Source organism: Gobio gobio (genome assembly GCF_949357685.1).
Source record: "Gobio gobio genome assembly, chromosome: 11".
Taxonomy (NCBI): Eukaryota; Metazoa; Chordata; class Actinopteri; order Cypriniformes; family Gobionidae; genus Gobio; species Gobio gobio.
In genome coordinates, this window is record NC_137104.1 from 25,659,972 (window position 1) to 25,679,051 (window position 19,080).

The 19,080-nt window shown below is 42.4% G+C and overlaps 1 protein-coding gene across 3 annotated transcripts in view; it reads right to left on the minus strand.

Moving 5' to 3' along the window:
- The window catches only part of epb41a (erythrocyte membrane protein band 4.1a), an 89,081-nt gene that overhangs the window by 13,502 nt on the left and 56,499 nt on the right, over window positions 1-19,080 (minus strand). For all 3 annotated transcript variants that reach the window (XM_079828650.1, XM_079828649.1, XM_079828648.1), the window contains one exon: window positions 18,065-18,235. In XM_079828650.1, coding sequence (XP_079684776.1) covers window positions 18,065-18,235 — 171 coding nt within the window. The remainder of the gene's footprint in view (window positions 1-18,064; window positions 18,236-19,080) is intronic.

Genomic DNA, 19,080 nt, shown 5'->3' on the forward strand with positions numbered 1-19,080 from the left:
GTGAGGCACAAGTGGCAATACAACCCTAATGAATATCTCCCCAGAAGAGAAGCACTTAGAGCACTAATCTGAATATCATTCCCCCTATATACACACATATTCTCTTTTTTCCCTTAACTTCATAAGCAAAAACTGAACCTCTTGAACCCCAAAATCAAAACAAAAAAGAGAGGGAAAAGGTATCTCAGAGCTTCAACAATAGTTGTTTCTTGACTGTAATGACCTCCTTTTTTGGCTTCCTACAAGGTCGCCACTTCGAGCCCCCAACTCCTCGGAGGTGGAGCACTATCAGTAACTACAGCTTGGCTACAGGGTCAAAAGAGAGGACTGAATGACTCTGGCTGATCAGCGTAGAGTTCCACTTTGAAAGAGAACTCTAATCAGTCTAAACCTAATTATGCAGTTTTGGGGGGAAATGTTATGGATTATATCCTTAACATCCAAGGAACCATAAAATCTGTTGCAAAAGAGATTTTTTAAAAAAGCGATAACATCTTCATAAGCTGTTTTCATACTGAATGGATTACAGGCTCTTAGTTATACTGAGGAAAAATGGATTATGAATATTTGGATATATATTCTTCTGTCTTCTTCAGAGGATCCTATGAAGCAGTTGCAGTTCTCTGGGGATAACGATAATTTGGAAATCACAAAAGATATTGTGCTTAAAGACGATCATTACAATAATAATAATGTTTTTGCAGTGGATATGGGGATTGCAACGAAGTGCACAATAAATCAATATTAGGGAATATCTAGATGTTCTAGATCTGAAAAAGAATTGACAGAAAAGTTCTTTTTAAAATTTTATTGATTTTACCTTGGATTGTCTTTATCATGGAATGGACCTTAGTCAGAGCAGACATCATATGTAATTTGAAGCAAATGAAAATGAGTCCATGAAATACAATGAAACAAAATAAATCAAGGCCTGAAAAAATCAGATGATCCAACTGAATGAGAATAAATTGTACCTACTGAGAGTGGCATTTATTTTCACCTGATTCACTAAATAAATTATGCAAATCAGGTAACAGAGTGAACACACCAAATATGTACCGAACATAATCTTCAGAGTGCAATCGCAGTGTTATGCTATGTAGACACTTTACTGGAACTGTATTAGTACTCCACCAGTGTGAACCAGACATGTTTCAAACTAAATATGCCATCTACTCTGACTAAAGTCCATAGAAGTGCAAAGGTTTACATAATTTTTTTAGAGATAAATTAAGCTACCTAAATATTAAATCCAATACGAAAACAACAATAAATTAATGAAAAAAACAAACAACATTCTCTCCCTTATATGCATTATTCTGTCACTCATTAGCCGCTTTTCCAGAGGAAAGCTCCTAAATGAAGAACAGGAACTTGCTATTGTCAACATTTATTGCTGATAATGAAATAAAACTGAAGGGCATTCTATAAAGCTACCCTGAGATGGGTCATTCATTTTTTGTATTGAATTTCTGCAGCAAAAGAAACAGAATGCATGCATTTACTAAACCCAACAAAACACAAATGTGGAGAGTCTTCAAAAGACACACGATCTATGATCAATAAAATATACAGTCTATTGTATAAGGGCAGACCTGACAAAAAAAATAATGCAGTTTCTGTAATTCCATCTAGTGTTAGTGTTTTTATAACATTGTGCTATGATTGACTAAATGTTCCTGTTGGAAGAGAACACGTGTTAGTGTATTGTGTTAGTGTGTTATTTTATTTAGAAAATAAGTGTTAGAGTTTAGTTTACAATGTGTGATTTTGAACATGAAATTAACCGTTTTGCCTATTGTGTGTGGTGGTGCGTTAAGAGTTTAGGTAATTTGTTAAAAGTGTTGAAAAATTGTCATAGCGATTGTAAAAAAACTGTAAAAGATTTAACACCCAAGCATCAATGATTTACCACAGTTTTACAATAATAAGTGATACATTGATCATAATTACTTAATTTGTGTCAAGATTAGTCACACAGAAATGAAGTGGTATTTACCGTTATCTCATAAAAGAAAGATGACACACGTACTTCTTCAGTCGCGTCTGTTTCTGTTTATTTGTAGTATAAACAGGGGGGGAAACAAGCCATTGGTATGAACGCACGTAGACCTTGTTAGACGCTTTAAATTTACTTTTTGTAATAATTAAAAATAAATAAATTTTTGCTTGGTGCAATGCCAAAAAGTTGCTGTGTGGTGTTTTGCACCTCTAATAAGTAAAAAAAAAACCCTGATCTGAAGGTTTATATACTGCCGAATAAACAGATGGAGCCGTTTGTCGGAAAGCCATACACCCATAACAGTTAAACATTTGCACGACATAATGCTGGTATTATTGTAAAGATCAAAAAATAAGAGATTTCATTACTGCAATGGCAAATGTTTGTTTAACAAAAACGCCAATAAAGTCATACTTGTCACGGGACTGGAACTGCGTCAAAAAGCAGTTAATTTATCATTAAAGGGTCACGATGAGCTATCACATAGCGACAGAATGCGTGAGGTTATTGATGTACAAAACATTCAAAAGTTTTCTTTATTTCATTATGGGAAGGGCTGTGCTCATGTTTGTGCTTCAGCTCACAAGCTGATATTGAGAATAATATCGTGACACTGGCATGTCAACTCCAAATTTGCTTTGTAAAATGTAAATGCTGAACTAATATTAATTCGTGCATGGCTGTACTAAAAAGAAAAACAAATAAATAAAGAGATAAAGCTACATGCATGCATGACAACAGAAAACTGAGTGATGTCTAAACTTTATCTAAACCTGTGTCATTGATGCTGAACAGCTCCTAATATAACTGGATTTCAGGCTTTTGACAAATGTGTTAGCTGAGGCACTGCAGTAAATTAACGGTTGACATTAGACTCAGCACATTTCATGTTTCTATTCTAGCCCAAACAAACTTATACATAAACAAATACCATTTGCATTTCACACAGCATATTCAGAAAAATATCCAATTCATTGCACAAGACAAGGTATGATAATTTTTAAAATGTTAAATCGTCTCAGGTTATGACTATAACCATAGTTCCCTGAGAAGGGAACGAAACACTGCGTCCACTAGGGACAGCTTTGGGAACGCCCACAGCGTGATAGCGTCTGATGCACGTATGTCAACTCAGCCAATGGCAAGAGTGAGCGTCACGGGCGGGTGACGTCACGTCCAGGAAAGGATAAATATACATCCGGTCCGATCGCACTTCAGCTAAACTGCCGAAGCAAGGGATCACAGGGATGCAGGGAGTATGGCAAAGGGACGCAGTGTTTCGTTCTCTTCTCAGGGAACTATGGTTATAGTCATAACCTGAGACGTTCCCTTTCGAGGGAACTTCACACTGCGTCCACTAGGGACAGCTTTGGGAACGAAATACCAAAACGCCATAATACCAAATGCCTGTCGTGTGAAACTGTGGCACATTCAAGACAGGAGCACTGAAGAACCTGGAGCACATTCCAGGTCAAGATCATAGTATCTCACAAACGTAAGAGGCGAGGACCAACCGGCCGCATCGCAGACTTCTTTGAGGGAAACCCCCGATACCAAGGCCTTAGAGGCCGCCATACTCCTAGTAGAGTGGGCTTTGACAGCTAAGGGACACTGCTGATCAGAAGACCAATAAGCCAGTGAGACAGCCTCAACTATCCACTTGCTCATTGTATGTTTGGACGCAGGGAGACCCCTGTTCTGAGGTCCAAAACAAACAAACAATTGATCCGCTTTCCTCCACAGGGCAGCTCTGTGGACATAAGCATCCAGTGCTCGCACTGGACATATAAGGTTCAATCTTTCCTGGTCTGGATTAACAAATGGAGGAGGACAGAGAGCCTGCAGCACTATAAGCCGTGGAACATTGGTTAACACCTTCGGAACATACCCTAATCTAGGGTAAAGGAAAGCTTTAACCATCCCTGGTGCAAACTCCAAGCACGAAGGGGATATTGATAAGGCCTGAAGGTCTCCTACTCTCTTAATAGAAGAGATGGCAAGAAGGAAGATGGTTTTCAGAGTCAGAAACTTTTCTGAGATGATGTCAAGTGGCTCGAACGGAGCTGCAGATAAGCCTTCCAACACTATAGCCAAATCCCAAGTAGGAACTCTAGTGCGCACCGCAGGCCTCAGCCTCTTAGTGCCACGAAGGAAACGAGTTACCAACGGGTTCCTCCCCACAGTAATACCATCCACATGGGCATGGTAAGCAGAAATAGATGAAACATACACCTTTAGTGTAGCAGAGGTCAACCCAGAAGAGAATCGCTCTTGTAAAAAATCTAGCACTTAACCAACAGGGCAGTTGACTGGATCTAACTGTCGTTCTTGACACCAAGAAGTGAACAACCTCCACTTCAGGGCATATAGTCTCCTCGTGGATGGAGCTCTGGAGCTAAGAATGGTCTCCACTACCTCGGTAGATAGACCAGACTCTATGAGCTCGCCCCCCTCAGCGGCCAAACCCACAGGTTCCACATTTCTGGGCGGGGGTGAAATATTGAGCCCTCCGCCTGAGATAGAAGATCCCTCCTTATCGGAATCTTCCAAGGTGAGCCATCGAGCAGTGTTACAAGGTTCGAGAACCAAATCCGGCTCGGCCAGTAAGGAGCTACTAGCAGTAGACTTATCCCCTCCCGGCGAACTTTCTCCAGAACTCCCTGGAGCAGAACAACTGGGGGAAATGCGTACAGACGCCGACTCGGCCATATCTGTACCATGGCATCCAGTCCCAGAGGAGCTGGATGAGTCAAAGAGAACCAGAGTGGACAGTGCGTCGTATTCTGAGACGCAAACAGATCCACTTCCGCCTGGCCGTAAATCTCCCAAATGAGCTTCACCACCTCGGGGTGAAGTCTCCATTCCCCTGGCCTCAGCCCCTGTCTTGACAGGATGTCCGCTCCTATATTCTGGGCCCCCGGGATAAAGATTGCTCTCAAGGAGAGTAACTTCCCCAGAGACCACAGGAGGATCTGGTGCGCTAGCTTGCACAGTGGGCGAGAACGCAGACCCCCCTGACGATTTACATTGGAAACCACCGATGTGTTGTCCGTACGGACCAACACATGATGGCCCCTCAGGTCCGGGAGGAAGAACTTCAACACATTGAAGACTGCCATCATCTCCAGGCAGTTGATGTGCCACGAAAGATGATGGTCCCCCCACAGACCCTGAGCTGAGCGGCCTTCCATTACCGCTCCCCAGCCCGTGAGAGAGGCATCTGTCGTCAGGGTGACTCGACGACATTGTGCCCCCAACACCGGACCCTGGGACAGGAACCAGGCTTTCTTCCATATGACCAAGGCGCGGAGACACCGCCGCGTGATCTTGACGAAAAGATACGAAAAGGGTTCCCCCTCGGGGAATACCCTCTGGTCCTGAGCCACCACTGTAAGGGCCTCATGTTGGACGCCGCTGCCATTAACCCCAGCAACTTTTGAAACTGCTTGACAGTGAATGACTGGCCTAGTTTGACTCTCTTTACAGCTGACAGAATCGCAGCAATGCGCGTGGGTGAAAGCACTGCCCGCATTGCTACGGAATCCCAAACCACGCCTAGAAAAGTGGTCCTCTGTACTGGAGAAAGCACACTCTTCTTCGCGTTCAGCCTCAACCCCAACTTTTGAATATGCGCGAGGACGACATCTCGATGCCAAACCGCCATCTCCTGGGACTGTGCCAGAATCAGCCAGTCGTCTATATAGTTCAGAATGCGTATGCCCTGCAGCCTGAGCGGGGCCAGAGCTGCATCTACGCATTTCGTGAACGTGCGGGGTGAGAGAGCTAGACCAAATGGAAGAACCCGATACTGGTACGCTTTGCCCCCGAAAGCGAACCTCAGGAACTTCATGTGTTGTGGAAGGATGGAGACATGGAAGTATGCGTCCTTCAGATCTATTGTGACAAACCAATCCTCGGATCTGATTTGTGTCACAATCTGATTTAGCGTCAGCATCTTGAATTTTAGTTTTCTGACTGTACAATTCAGACGACGAAGATCTAATATGGGGCGCAACCCTCCATCCTTTTTTGGAACTAAGAAGTACCGGCTGTAAAAACCCGACTCTCTGTTCTGTACAGGGACCTGTTCTATAGCCTCCTTTTTTAACAAGGTTTCTACTTCCTGTTCCATTATCAGAGCCTGCTCGGGATGTACTGATGTTACCAGCACTCCGTTGAAACGAGGTGGGTGGAACCCAAACTGAATTCTGTACCCCTTTTCTACCGTCTGCAGGACCCATAGCGATATATTTGGTAGACGTTTCCATTCTGCCAGAAAATCTACTAAGGGAACCAGCCTCTCGAGGCTGGTCTCTGATATTTCCACTGCAACCATCTAGGTGGCCTGAAGCGTACTGGCAGCACCTAACCGATCTGGCTGCGTTTCTAACCTCCTTGGAGGCTGCGAGTGTGACACCTTGTCCTGTGGACGCCGAGTCACGAGCTCGCTGGAAACCGCTGCGCCCGGAAGCACCAAGGGTGGCGGGGTTGGCAGAACGGTCCCCTGAGGGCAACGAAGTGGAGTGGGCACCGTATACTGAGGTGAACACCAATCCACCCCGCGGGGGTCGCCCTCGGAGACCTGACGCTGCTGGCGTCAGGACCTCTTTTGGCCTGAAGCCTTCTTCGCCTGGAGCACGACCCTCAGGTCGGTCTTCGGCTTAGAAGGCTTCGGCTGAGAGTGCCGACCTGGCCCACCGTATCTCTGAGGTGGAGCACGAGATGCGACACTCTCTTTTTGCTGCTGCCTGTACGAAGAGCTAGACGGCTGGGGCTGCTCACGCCCAGCAGCCCCAGAGGGTTGGTGGCGGCGTGGGAGATATTTTTTAAAAGCCTCCGCTTGCTTTTTATTCTCCTGAAATCTGTCGACGACCTCATTTACAGCGTCGCCGAACAGACCAGCGGGTTCAACTGGCGCATCAAGGAGAAAAGCCCTGTCTTTATCCTTGATTTCAGATAAATTGAGCCACAGATGTCTCTCTGTCGCCACCAAGGCTGCCATAGACCGCCCAATAGCTCTAGCGGTCTCCTTGGTGGCTCTCAGAGATAAATCTGTGGCCCGACGCAGTTCGCGCACTGCCTCAGGGCTCACTGTTTCACCGCCATCCAAATCCCCCAGCAGTTCAGCCTGGTACGCTTGCAAAATACTCATTGTATGCAAACACGCACCAGCCTGCCCTGCTGCCGTGTACGCTTTCCCCACTAGCCCTGATGTTGTTTTTAATGGTTTAGTGGGGAGCGTGGGGGCCTTCAGGGACGATGCCGACGCAGGGGACAGATAACTCGCAAGCGTCTGATCCACTTTAGGCATCGCCCCATAACCATATTCTTTCAGCCCCCTTATATCACTGTATGTTTTTACTTGAGGGCTGAAAAGACGTGATGAATATGGTTTCTTCCATGATCTACACAGCTCACTGTGTAAATCAGGAAAGAAAGGAAGACCCCGTGGTGAAGGTGACACATTTGACGTCAAAAAGCGCTCGTCTAATTTGCTTTTCGGACGAGCGCCTTGTTTCTCGGCTGGCCAATCAATATTTAACTTCGCCACAGCGCGAGTAATCACCTCCACCAGCTCTTCGTGTGCGGGGGAAAGAGATGGCGAATCATCTTCCCCCAATCCGACGCTCAACACATCCACCTCCTCAGAGCTGGAGTGTTGAAGCGACGGGCTCTCACTCTGGGCGGAAGAAGCCGCAGCGCGGGCTTCCGACACCAGAGATTGAGCGACAGATCTCTCGGGTGAAGGCAGAGAAAGAGCGCTCGCGCTCGTCTCAAACCCCGGCGAGAGATCCATCTGCGATCCCCATGATGTCCTTCTCCGCTGTGCCTCGGCAGCAGCGGGTCCAGAACCAGAGGGAACGCGATCCTGATCACCCTTCTCAAAGAGTGACAGGCGGGAGCGGAGCATGCGAAGCGGCAGCTTCTCACAATGCTCACAGTCAGCCCCCTCGAAGGCTGACAGAGTATGCTCCACTCCCAAACACATCACACACAAATCATGTGTATCTCCACCCGTAAGGAAACGGGGACACGGAGGAGTACACTGTTTGAATACTGATGCATTCGCCATTTTTAAACTGATAATTATTGTGCTTTTGACGGACAACAATAAATAGACAATGACAGTTTTCACACAGATCGCTTAGCTGAGGCAGAAAAGCTGAAGTGCGATCGGACCGGATGTATATGTATCCTTTCCTGGACGTGACGTCACCCGCCCGTGACGCTCACTCTTGCCATTGGCTGAGTTGACATACGTGCATCAGACGCTATCACGCTGTGGGCGTTCCCAAAGCTGTCCCTAGTGGACGCAGTGTGAAGTTCCCTCGAAAGGGAAGTATGTAATGCATACATTCAATTCAGGAACACTGAATAAACGTCTTCATTGAAAGACTGGGTGATTTATGAAGTAGGCATGTCGTTTGATATTTGGGGGAGCAGCATGCATTCTGACGAGAAAATTACACCTCTGGCCATTGCGATTGGTCGTTTTTCCAGTCACAGATACTGTACAGACAATCCAACCCAATACGGCTCAGTTTTTCTATGTATCTTGCTCTGTCAAGCGGCAGAAATCATTCTACATAGGTTAACAGCATGCATTTCCAGTGTGGGGGAATGGACTGTTTTCCACGCCATGCTGACCAATTCTACCGTGATTAGAATCCATCGGAGTACAAAAAGAAACAGTCGCTGCTGTCTGAAAGTTAGTTGAGCTAAAATCATTTTAAAAGTCTTTAATGCTGATGTTAGCTGTTTAAGAAATCATCTGCCATCTCCAGACTCAGATAAACTCCACCTTAAACACTCCTCAAGCCTGAGCTGGCCTGCTTTGGACCAAGGTGTTCGCCGGGCTAAAAAATCCAGGTCATTGGCCCAGAGGAAGCCCAGACAAGGCCCGATCAAGCCCCAGAAGTGACAGTGGAAACAACACTAGCACGTACTAGCATGCTTGCTTTGGGCCCGACAGTGGAAACAAGGCTAATGTGAAGAGAGAGGCTATGATTGTTATACCACACAAGACAATTTATTTAAAGCTAGCATGACAGTAGTACTGATATTTTTGATGCATGCTGGAGTCCCAGGGGAGGAGGAACAGTATAATATTCAAGGGGTGTGTAATTAAAGCCCTGATGGGCTAATCTACTAAGGGCTGATAAAACATAAATACACTTCACAAAGAAGTAGACTCGTTTTTGGCGGTATTACAGAAATTGTCCCTTTCATTCTGCATTGGCTGGCAGTGGAGAAGAAATGTTTATCTGCAAAGAGAAGCAAAGTGCACAGTGTGCTGAAAAGTTGTCTAGAGAATCCCATTGGTCACATGGTAAAGTTTGCACAGCTAGCTGGGGAAAAAACTACCTCAAAAGGAACAACAATAAAACAAGCTGCAACTGCATTTACTATTAGAAATTGGTGAGGCAGTAAAGGAATGGTGTTAAAGTTTCAGGTAAGCGTAAGTTTTAGGATTTTGTTGTGCATATTTGAAAGACCAATCACAAATCAGTATGCAAATAAATGCATAAAAAAGACCACTCACAATGTAGTATAAAAAAGACATACTATGATAACATCAACGCTATCAGTTAAACTTTTACTGGAAAACAAACTTTTGAATGATCGTGTAGGTCAATGGGACATGTCCAAAATTAAAGTTATATTAAAGTTAAAATTTAAATGAAAAACATCACTTAAACCTGATATTATCTTCCAGGATATGGTTTGTCATGGTTGATGTTTAGTCTGTGTGGTAAATGGTTAAAGATTAATTAATTGAAAAAATATTTAGAAAAATAAGAATATGAACAGTCTAATTTCATTCCATACTCACCTTGCAAACACCAATAAACCAAAAAAAAGTAATTTGACTGAAATTGAAAGGTTATTTTGAGCAGTGAGTTCAGAAACTTTAAGTGAATGTTTACTCCCTATTAAGATTGCATTCAGTGATTTTGTGTCACTGTACATAAATAGTTTAAAATTATAAGCTGTCAATCAACATCCACTGTGAAATGGTGAAATCATTAAAAATCCAAGAGGAACAAACAGAAAAACAGGAAGGACTTCTTCCTCTCTCCCTCCTTATAGTCTCATAATCCAGAAAAGCTCAGTCTGAGAAGGGGCTGCTGCCTCCCTGATATCTATTTATTTTCTTCCACTTTCTCTCAAATGAAAACAAGCCACCACAGCATCAGCGTCAAGACCAGCAGGCTGCTCAACAGGAAGGAGACAGGGGGGCGATGCAGTACCACTTGGTACAGCTGGCAGACTCGGGCAGCACGGCTCTCTTCCTCTGTTGACACGGCTATGGAGACTTGGATGGCATGTCCCTGAGCCTCAATGTCTTTCTCTTCATTACGGTCATCACCATCTTCATCCTCCTCCATATGCTGCAGTAGTGGCAGCCCTCCTGGCACAGGCACCCACCTGACCCTTACCTGCTGTTGCCTCCACGTGCCTGCTGCACACTTCCATCTCTGTGCAGGGCAATGGGACACCAAGAGAGACACAGAACAATGAAAAGACATGTGGAATGGGGAGAGACACGGGGAGAGATTGATGGGGGTAGTAAAGATTTCTGGGTAGGTTCGATGAGTTTGGGCTCAGCATCTGGCCAGAGTGCTGTAAGCAGGCCAGATGGATTGAAGCAAAGGCCTTGAGGGTTTTTATGGCGTTGATGGCATGGTGGACACCTGATTTACATTAGGATTGGCAGCAGACTTTATTTTGGCAGTGCAAATATCCATCACTGACCAAAAAACACCATAAAAACCAGCAGGGTTTTGGTGGGTTGGACCACTATGCGAGATACTCAGAGGATCAGATCAGTGGATGTGTCTGTCACAGAACACTCTGTCATTGGCTAGATAAGAGTTTACTACATCCGCAAAGAACATTCATTGCTAAGGTTGGGAATCAAGAACTGGTTCTTATTCAGAACCGGTTACATTTTTAATGAATTTCATGATGTTAATTTCTGTTAGCAGTTCTTGAACTCCAATTTATACTTTTAAATACTAAACAGTATTTTGTGTGCCACTGAATCTGCAGCACCACAGCTAAAGAAACGGTTTTAGTTGAGAGTTTGTGGTCTGAATAAAATATGAAAAAAGATTGAGCGCTTCAAAATGGACAACACATTTTTCTATTGCAATGTTCTTGCTGGCTGAATGCAACAGCATACAGTGCAGCTGATGTAGTCTGATTTACGAATTAATGACTCTTACAAACAGGTTCTTTTAATTTAATTGATCAAAAACACTCACAATTCAGTATGAAACTCATGACTTATCCGTGTGAATCAGTCAAATGACTCACTGTCTGTCATTGGAGAAATAAACCAGTTCACGAGTTCGCACTTACATATAATTTATAGAGAGTAATTCAATGCGTATTTGGCGTGCTGTCCGGGGGGAGGGCTTCGAGCTTGGAATTAGGCCCAAACCTAGAGTACCCCCCGTATATGTAAGTGGTTTTAGAGTTAAAAGGTGTGGCAAAGGGGTGGTGGAAGGGTTGCTAATAACTGTCAACAAACGGAGGTAGGACTGCTGCGTGTATATATACCTCTATTGTTGATTAGCTGAGTGCTCTCCACCTGTTTCAATTATCTGAACGTGCTTCTCCCGAACCTTGTTTATAAAACATCATTTAATCACGACTGTTTCCCGAAAACCGTAGTAACTTTGTCACAAATCCAACGTTCAAACCACATTGGTTCAACAATATATGGCTGTTGTTTTTAAAAGTATTAGCTGTTACCCTTGTTTTTTATATCCTACTTACTACCAGGGGGGCGCTTGAGCGCTAAAACCCCAGGTATTTAAACAGGTAGTAGAGTAGAAGTCAGTTTTGTTTGGAAGAGGGACGCGCGGGTTGTATATCCGAAATTGCATACTTCCCTATATACTGTAGTATGAGAAAAACAAAATAAGTTTGTCCAAATTCACAGGACTTTTAAAAAAGTAGGCAAAAAGTTCCCAGATGACCTACTACTTCGGCGAGATTCTGAAGTGTTGTGATTCTGAAGGTATAGTGTCAACCACACACATTTGTTAATGTTTGTTGGAACGACGGTTTCAGGAAACACCAAATCACTGAACTATGTTGGTAACGACGGAACTATGCAACCATAGTTGGCTAACAGTACTTTAGGGAAATGCATTTCATAACAGTTGTTGACTTAATCACTGAACCCATAAGTCATAACTTCTGTCATGTAAATCTTGAAATAAACGAGACGTGGATGTTAATTCATGCCGTGCAGTTACGTTTTGCATTTTATTGTAGTTTGTAGTGTTTTATTTGAGAGTTTTATTATAATTAAAAAATATATATTTTGTTTAAAATACTGTATATTTAAGGCCAATTATGGGAAATGATGCCTAAAAAATGTGTAAAGGAATCATATATTGCATTTTTTAGAAATCAACCATTCAGTTCCTTATAATTCTCATCTCTAATGCTAACACTTAAACACAGAGATGATCGATATTAGACGCGTGCTTTGGAAAACTATGGATAAGCACACGGTCTTGAGAGAATTTGAGAGAATTCATTTAAACTTCAAATTTTTTATTTAATCTCTATTAATTGAGAGGAGGATGCCATTTGGCAGTGTATTGTGTTCAGGTCTGAGATTGGTACATGATGTAATAAGCCTCAGCAGAGGAGGGGCGTGGGGCAAGTGGATGCGCCCCTCTCTGAGCATTTCTAGACACTCCTGCTTGTGGAGAGGAGGAGGATCGAGGTGGAGATGGAGCTATGGATGAAAGTGGAGGAGGACAGGACTGTGATCCAGGACAAGACTTTGCGTAGAGAGAGATGGGGGAGAGTAAACAAGGGAAAGGAAAGGATGGAAAACCAGTGGACAAGGACATGAATAAGAGGGAAAAAGGGGGGGGGGGGGCAATGAAATGAAGGAGGAGGCGTCAGTTTCTTATTGTTTGCTTTTCCTATTTGCTTTTTTTTAACTACGTTTTTCTTTTATACCTACTTTGCTTGTCAATGAACTAACAGACTCATGCAGCTTATTTATGCAGTGTAGTCCAGCCATGCGATTGTCAGATCAAAGCAGAGGAAAGCCGGCAGTAGCCATTCCGAGAGCAGCAGCAGTAGTAAAGGGGTATGGCTTTGGCAGAGGGCGTGGTTAGGGGTCTATAAAAGCCACAGTCAGTGAGCAGATTCAGAGAGAGAGAGGAGTTCTCCTACTCTGACTGGGCCATGACCACAGCACCCAGCGGCCATTTGTGCTTCTGATTGTGTTGTTCTTTATCTACATAAAAAACAGCCAGTCTTTCAGGTGCGATAGCATGACAGCCTTGGCAGTAACGGCCAAATGAGAGTAAGTTTACCTCTGATATGCCCCCCGCTACTCTGTGTACAGGTAGGAGAGGAGGCAGCTTCACCTGTGTGCACACGTGCCCACACACACACAAACACACACTAAGAGTTGATAAATAAAGTGCTTAAGATGTCAGTGACCAACATGTGTCAGTGACCAAGTAGATGCCTTCTGTATCAGTGAAAACTGCATGAAAAAGTTTCCTAGTTTTTCATGTTAAAGTATCAGTTCAGCAAAAGAAATCACCATTTAATTAGCGTCATTCAAAACCTAAGAATTCCTTTTTTTTCTGTGAAACACAAAAGGAGACATTTAGAAGAATAGAACTGCTAACTATGACTTTAGAAGACTTGGAATATAGGACAAGTCAGATGGACTCCTTGTTGATGCTTTTGCGTCCTTTTACAGTCTGAAAACCTTAGTTCACATGAGGTCTAATTGCATGGAAAAGAGCAACCATCACAATTGACCCTACAACAGTGATTACTTAACCACACTCAGTGGGTACTCTATCCATCAAACAAAATGACATTGTGAATCAGCTCACTCACTGATGTACCTGATGACTTTGGAATAAATTACTTCAAATGCAGTTTATCATCATGCAAAAAACAGATAGCACACACTTTTGTGTCAGGTTTTTATGTTTAAACACTAAATATAATGGTAGAAGACTTTTGGACGTTCATGTGGCAAATTGCAGAGTCCAATCCAACTCTGGCATTTTCCAAGATGTCGGGAACGAAATCAAAGGAGAAAACTTCACTAGCTTTTCTGGATCGGTAACTACTGTCATACCTGAGTTGTATATAATCACACCATAAAGAAGAAGAATCACAAAACAAGGTTTTACTAGATAATCTGTAAGGCACACACAGATGAAGGCAGGAACATAGCACAAGATTACATTGACGAGACCAGACATCAAACTAATGAAATGTTCTCAGGTTACGTATGTAACTTATGCTCCCTGAGAACAGGGAACGAGACACTGCGTCCTAAGACGCTTTGGGGAAACGCCTCAGCGTGACAGGTGTCTGAAACTACTATTGAATCACTGCAATCCTATTGGCCGGCGACAGCCCATGATGTCATCAATGTGCGACCAGTAAATATATAAGGGTGCCTTGCAACCATGACATTCACCTTATCGTCTGAAGGGACTGTTTGGTAGGCAGGCCCAGAGGCAAAGAGACGCAGTGTTTCGTTCCCTGGAGCTCTCAGTGTCATTGGGTACCCAGATGCAAGATAGTTTGCAAACATCCCGTCAATCGGTGATATCGACACATACCCATATTCCCCTATCCCCTTGACATCAGCGACATTAGCCCGCTGATGTCAGTGAATACGGGCCTAATATGGGTTCTTCCACGCTCTCTCAATCTCTGTATGAAGATCAGGAAGGAATGGAAGGCTCACCTGAGCTGATGGCTTATGGCAAGGGAGAAATCGATGGACCAATCTAACACGAGCGATCTCTCCTCTAACGCGCCGACATGGCAGCTGCAGCCTGCCTGCAGCACATTCCATAACATCCATCAGCTCAGCATACACGGGCAGGGTGGCTGAGAGGATTCAGGATTTAATTATTTTATACTTTCACCACCCTCACCAGCCATCCATAAGAGCACTCGAAATTTACACAGGCAGCTCCCTCAAGAACTGACTGTGCATGCTCTTATCCCAGGCAGTAAACACACAGCTCGTGTGCGTCCTCCGGTGTCAAATATGTAAGACACGGATCAGCACACTTTTGAAAACACTGGGCATTCTCTGTGCGTTTCATAACAGTAATGGATTTGTATTACCTTATACTCGAGTAGCGTTTCAAACACAACAGTCCCTGAAGACGAAAAGATGAATGTCATGGTTGCAAGGCGCCCTTATATACTTCCTGGTCACACATTGATGACATCATGGGCTGTCGCCGGTCAATAGGATTGCCGTGATTCGATAGTAGTTTCAGACAACTGTCACGCTGAGGCGTTTCCCCAAAGCGTCTTAGGACGCAGTGCAAGTTCCGAAAGGGAACAAGGGAACTTATATGCAGGGAACAATCAAAAGGAACTAATTAGGCAACAGCTGAACAGAATGACAAATTAAATGAATAACCAAGGAGACAAACTAGTGGCGGGAAACTGAGAACAAAGGAGAAGGGAAACTGGTGAGTACAACCTAAAAGTCCTTGAAAATGAAACTGACTATTTAATCGTGACAACTACATGTACCATAACAACACCGTTTATCATTATCAGAGCTTGACATCAAGCCTTGTTATGTGCTTGTTCGCCGGTCAATTTAATCGGTCATTCACTTGTCTAAGTAAAAAAAAAGTTACATGGAAAGTTTTTTTTTTTTTTGTGGCATTAAAGGGTAAGTTCACCCAAAAATGAAAATTCTGTCATTAATTACTTACCCTCATGTCGTTTGACACCCGTAAGACCTCCGTTCATCTTCAGAACACAAATTAAGATATTTTAGTTGAAATCTGATCGCTCAGAAAGGCCTCCATTGGCACAATGCACGGTACACTCTCAAGACCCTTAAAAGGTACTAAATATGTCGTTACAAAGTCCATCTCACTACAGTGGTTCTAAGATAACTTTATGGAGTGACGAGAATAGTGATGACGATTTCAAAACACGGCATAATGAAGCGTTATGAATCAGTGAGTCGAATCATGATTCGGATCGCGTGTCAAACCGCCAAACTGCTGAAATTTGGCGATCCAAACTGCTGAATCGACTCTCTGATTCATAACGCTTCGAAGCTTCATGATGCCGTGTTTTGAAATCGTCATCACTATATAAGTCGTTATTTAGGGTTTTTTTTGCACACAAAAACTATTCTCGTCACTCCATAAAGTTATTGTAGAACCACTGTAGTGAGATGGACTTTGTAACGACGTCTTTAGTACCTTTTAAGGGTCTTGAGAGTGTCCCGTGCATTGTGCCAATGGAGGCCTTTCAGAGCCATCAGATTTCAACAAAAATATCTTCATTTGTGTTCCGAAGATGAACGGAGGTCTTACGGGTGTCGAACGACATGAGGGTAAGTATTTAATGACAGAATTTTCATTTTTGGGTGAACTAACCCTTTAATGTAATTTGTTCTGAAGCAATATTCTAATCAGGGTTCTAACTGTTTAATATATGCATTTACACTGCAAAATTTCAGCTACATATATAATTTATTGTTAAATAATTCATATTAATATACAAAGATAACATTTCAGAAACAATGCGATGCTACTTTTAAATATGAAACTAAACTGCCATTAGGTGGCAGAAAGTCTTTTTCAAATAGTTGATTTGTTCAAATAGTCGATTAATTCAAGAATGAAGCAAGTGACTACGAGTCTCAAATGGCGCGATTACCATTATCAATGGCCTTTTACACTGAATGTAATAAAATCAGAATCATACTCACTTCCCTAGTTATTTTTTGTTATTGACATTTTAATCAGGCCTATTGTCCGGTTGCTAAACTCTTTCACTTGCCCCTTTAAAAAATCTACTTGTTCCAGACAAGTTTTAATGTCAAGCATTAATAATGTAGGGAAACTGACAAAAAAGGAGGTTTGTATGCCATAGTTCAGAAAGTTTGACAAACAAAATCAGATTGCAAAAAGGCTTATCTGCACAGCGATTTGATTGGCTATACTGTATGTACTATCCTTTTTATGTTGTAAGATCAATTCTCCTTTGTGTTCCATAGAAGAAAGAAAGTTGAGCTTGATTAGCATGAGGTATTCGTCTTATGATTTTAACAGGCTGTCAGAAAGAAAAAGCATTAATTTCCAAGTTCTGAACTGTGCTTTCAGGGTTGCACAATGTACAGTACATCACAGCAACTGCATCATACTTAGGCTGTGTTATAACACATAAAGTTCCACCTAGCACATTATTCCGTGCATAATTTTGAAAAGCAATACATTTTGACTAGTGGCATAAAGTCTAGTTTACTTTGCACTTTGGAAGAGACAGTCTGACTGAAATATAAAGTGACAAACTACTGTTTGTTTGATTTTGATGTGCCATTAAGGGGAATATAAAAAATAAGTAGATGACAGATAGAATAGATAAAAATATACAGAGAATGCAAATAACGGTATTGCAGTCATGAAAATAGACAACACTGAAGAAATGGTCGAAAAATGTGTATAAACTTTTCTGCCATCAAAAAGTTATTAAACATTTATTTCACAGAGAGAACTCAAAACAGAAAGCTCATGAATGCCTAGTTTACACATCAGTCACCACTAAAGTGTCACTAAACTAGCAAACGTTTGGGGAAAAAACTGTTCCTCCTCAAAAGCGCTCATTGCATTAACCCAGTATCTTGACGATGCAACTTATCGGCACACTGATAACCGGACTCCCAAAATTCATAGCAGTCAGTCAATTTAATTGAAGTGTGTGATTTTCAGATTTGTGTACAATACGCATCAGATGATTTGGTTAAACTAAAAAATCTAAAACTATTCAGTACGCAATTAAGATATACATTTCTACTGTGTATAGATATGAAAAAAAGCATTTTAGTCATACATTTTCCAACCAAGTTTGGAAAAACAATGCTACGGTATGAAACTACCATTGACAAACATGGATGACTATCCAAACTATCTTCAAGCACAAGCTTTTTTAGTCTTTATCTTCAAGTAAGGCATACAAAGAAGTGTAACCTTTAACCCCTTGCGTAACCCCAGTACTCACGTCGGGCTGCAGCTGGCCATTGATGCTGGCAGTGCGGAAGGGCGAATTGGTGGACAGACGCTTGTCCCATTCGCTGGGCCGGGACTCGGGCACCGACTCCATGAAGCTTCGCTTAAGCTCGCTGATACTTGTGTGATGACGCATGATTTCGGTCTGTGTCTTTTCCACATCCTGAGAGAGAAAGAGAGGTCCAGGCAGAGAGAAGTATACCAAAAAGGTCAAAAGAAAAAAAGCACAAGAGGATAGAAGAAGAGAAATGTAGGAACCGAAAAATTGAGGGAAAAAAGAGAGAAGAAAGGAAGATGAAGGTACAGATGAAGAGATTAAGAGAGAGAAATAACCCAATGAAGATATCTCATTAGTATGATGATCTTACATAAATCACTATTTAACCCTAAAGTCAAGGGATGTCACATCTAGGGTTGGGAATCAAGTATTTTTACCAATACACTGACACTGGATAATGTTAAGATGTTTGGTTCCGTTAACAATTCTTAAATGTCCACAGATTCGATCTGGGGTTGGTAGTGAGCTTGTAGTCTGAATCGATGATGAGAGAGAACTCTTAAAAATAAAGGTTCCAAAAGGATATTTTGCAAAGAAGCCATAGAGGAACCATTTTAGGTTCCCCAAATAACCTTTTAAAATAATATAAAGAACCTTTTTCCACTTTAAAGAACCTTTTGTACAATGGAAAGTTTTCACTGATGGTTCTTCATGGAACCATAGATGACAATAAAGAACCTTTACTTATGTAAATGTATACAAAACAATAAATAGATAGCACGTTTATTTTGTTTTGTCCTCATTGGTGGTACGCAACATGTGAATGACTGAACCATTTATATTTTAATTAATCAGTCCTAATTAAAAAAATAAAAAATCAGTCATGGGTTTGAACTCATCAACCAATTCACTCACTGAATCATTATTTAACATATTTTTATATAGTTAATGGAGTCATTAAGGAACCAAAATCATTACATTTCTTATGATCCCCATCCCTAGACACATCA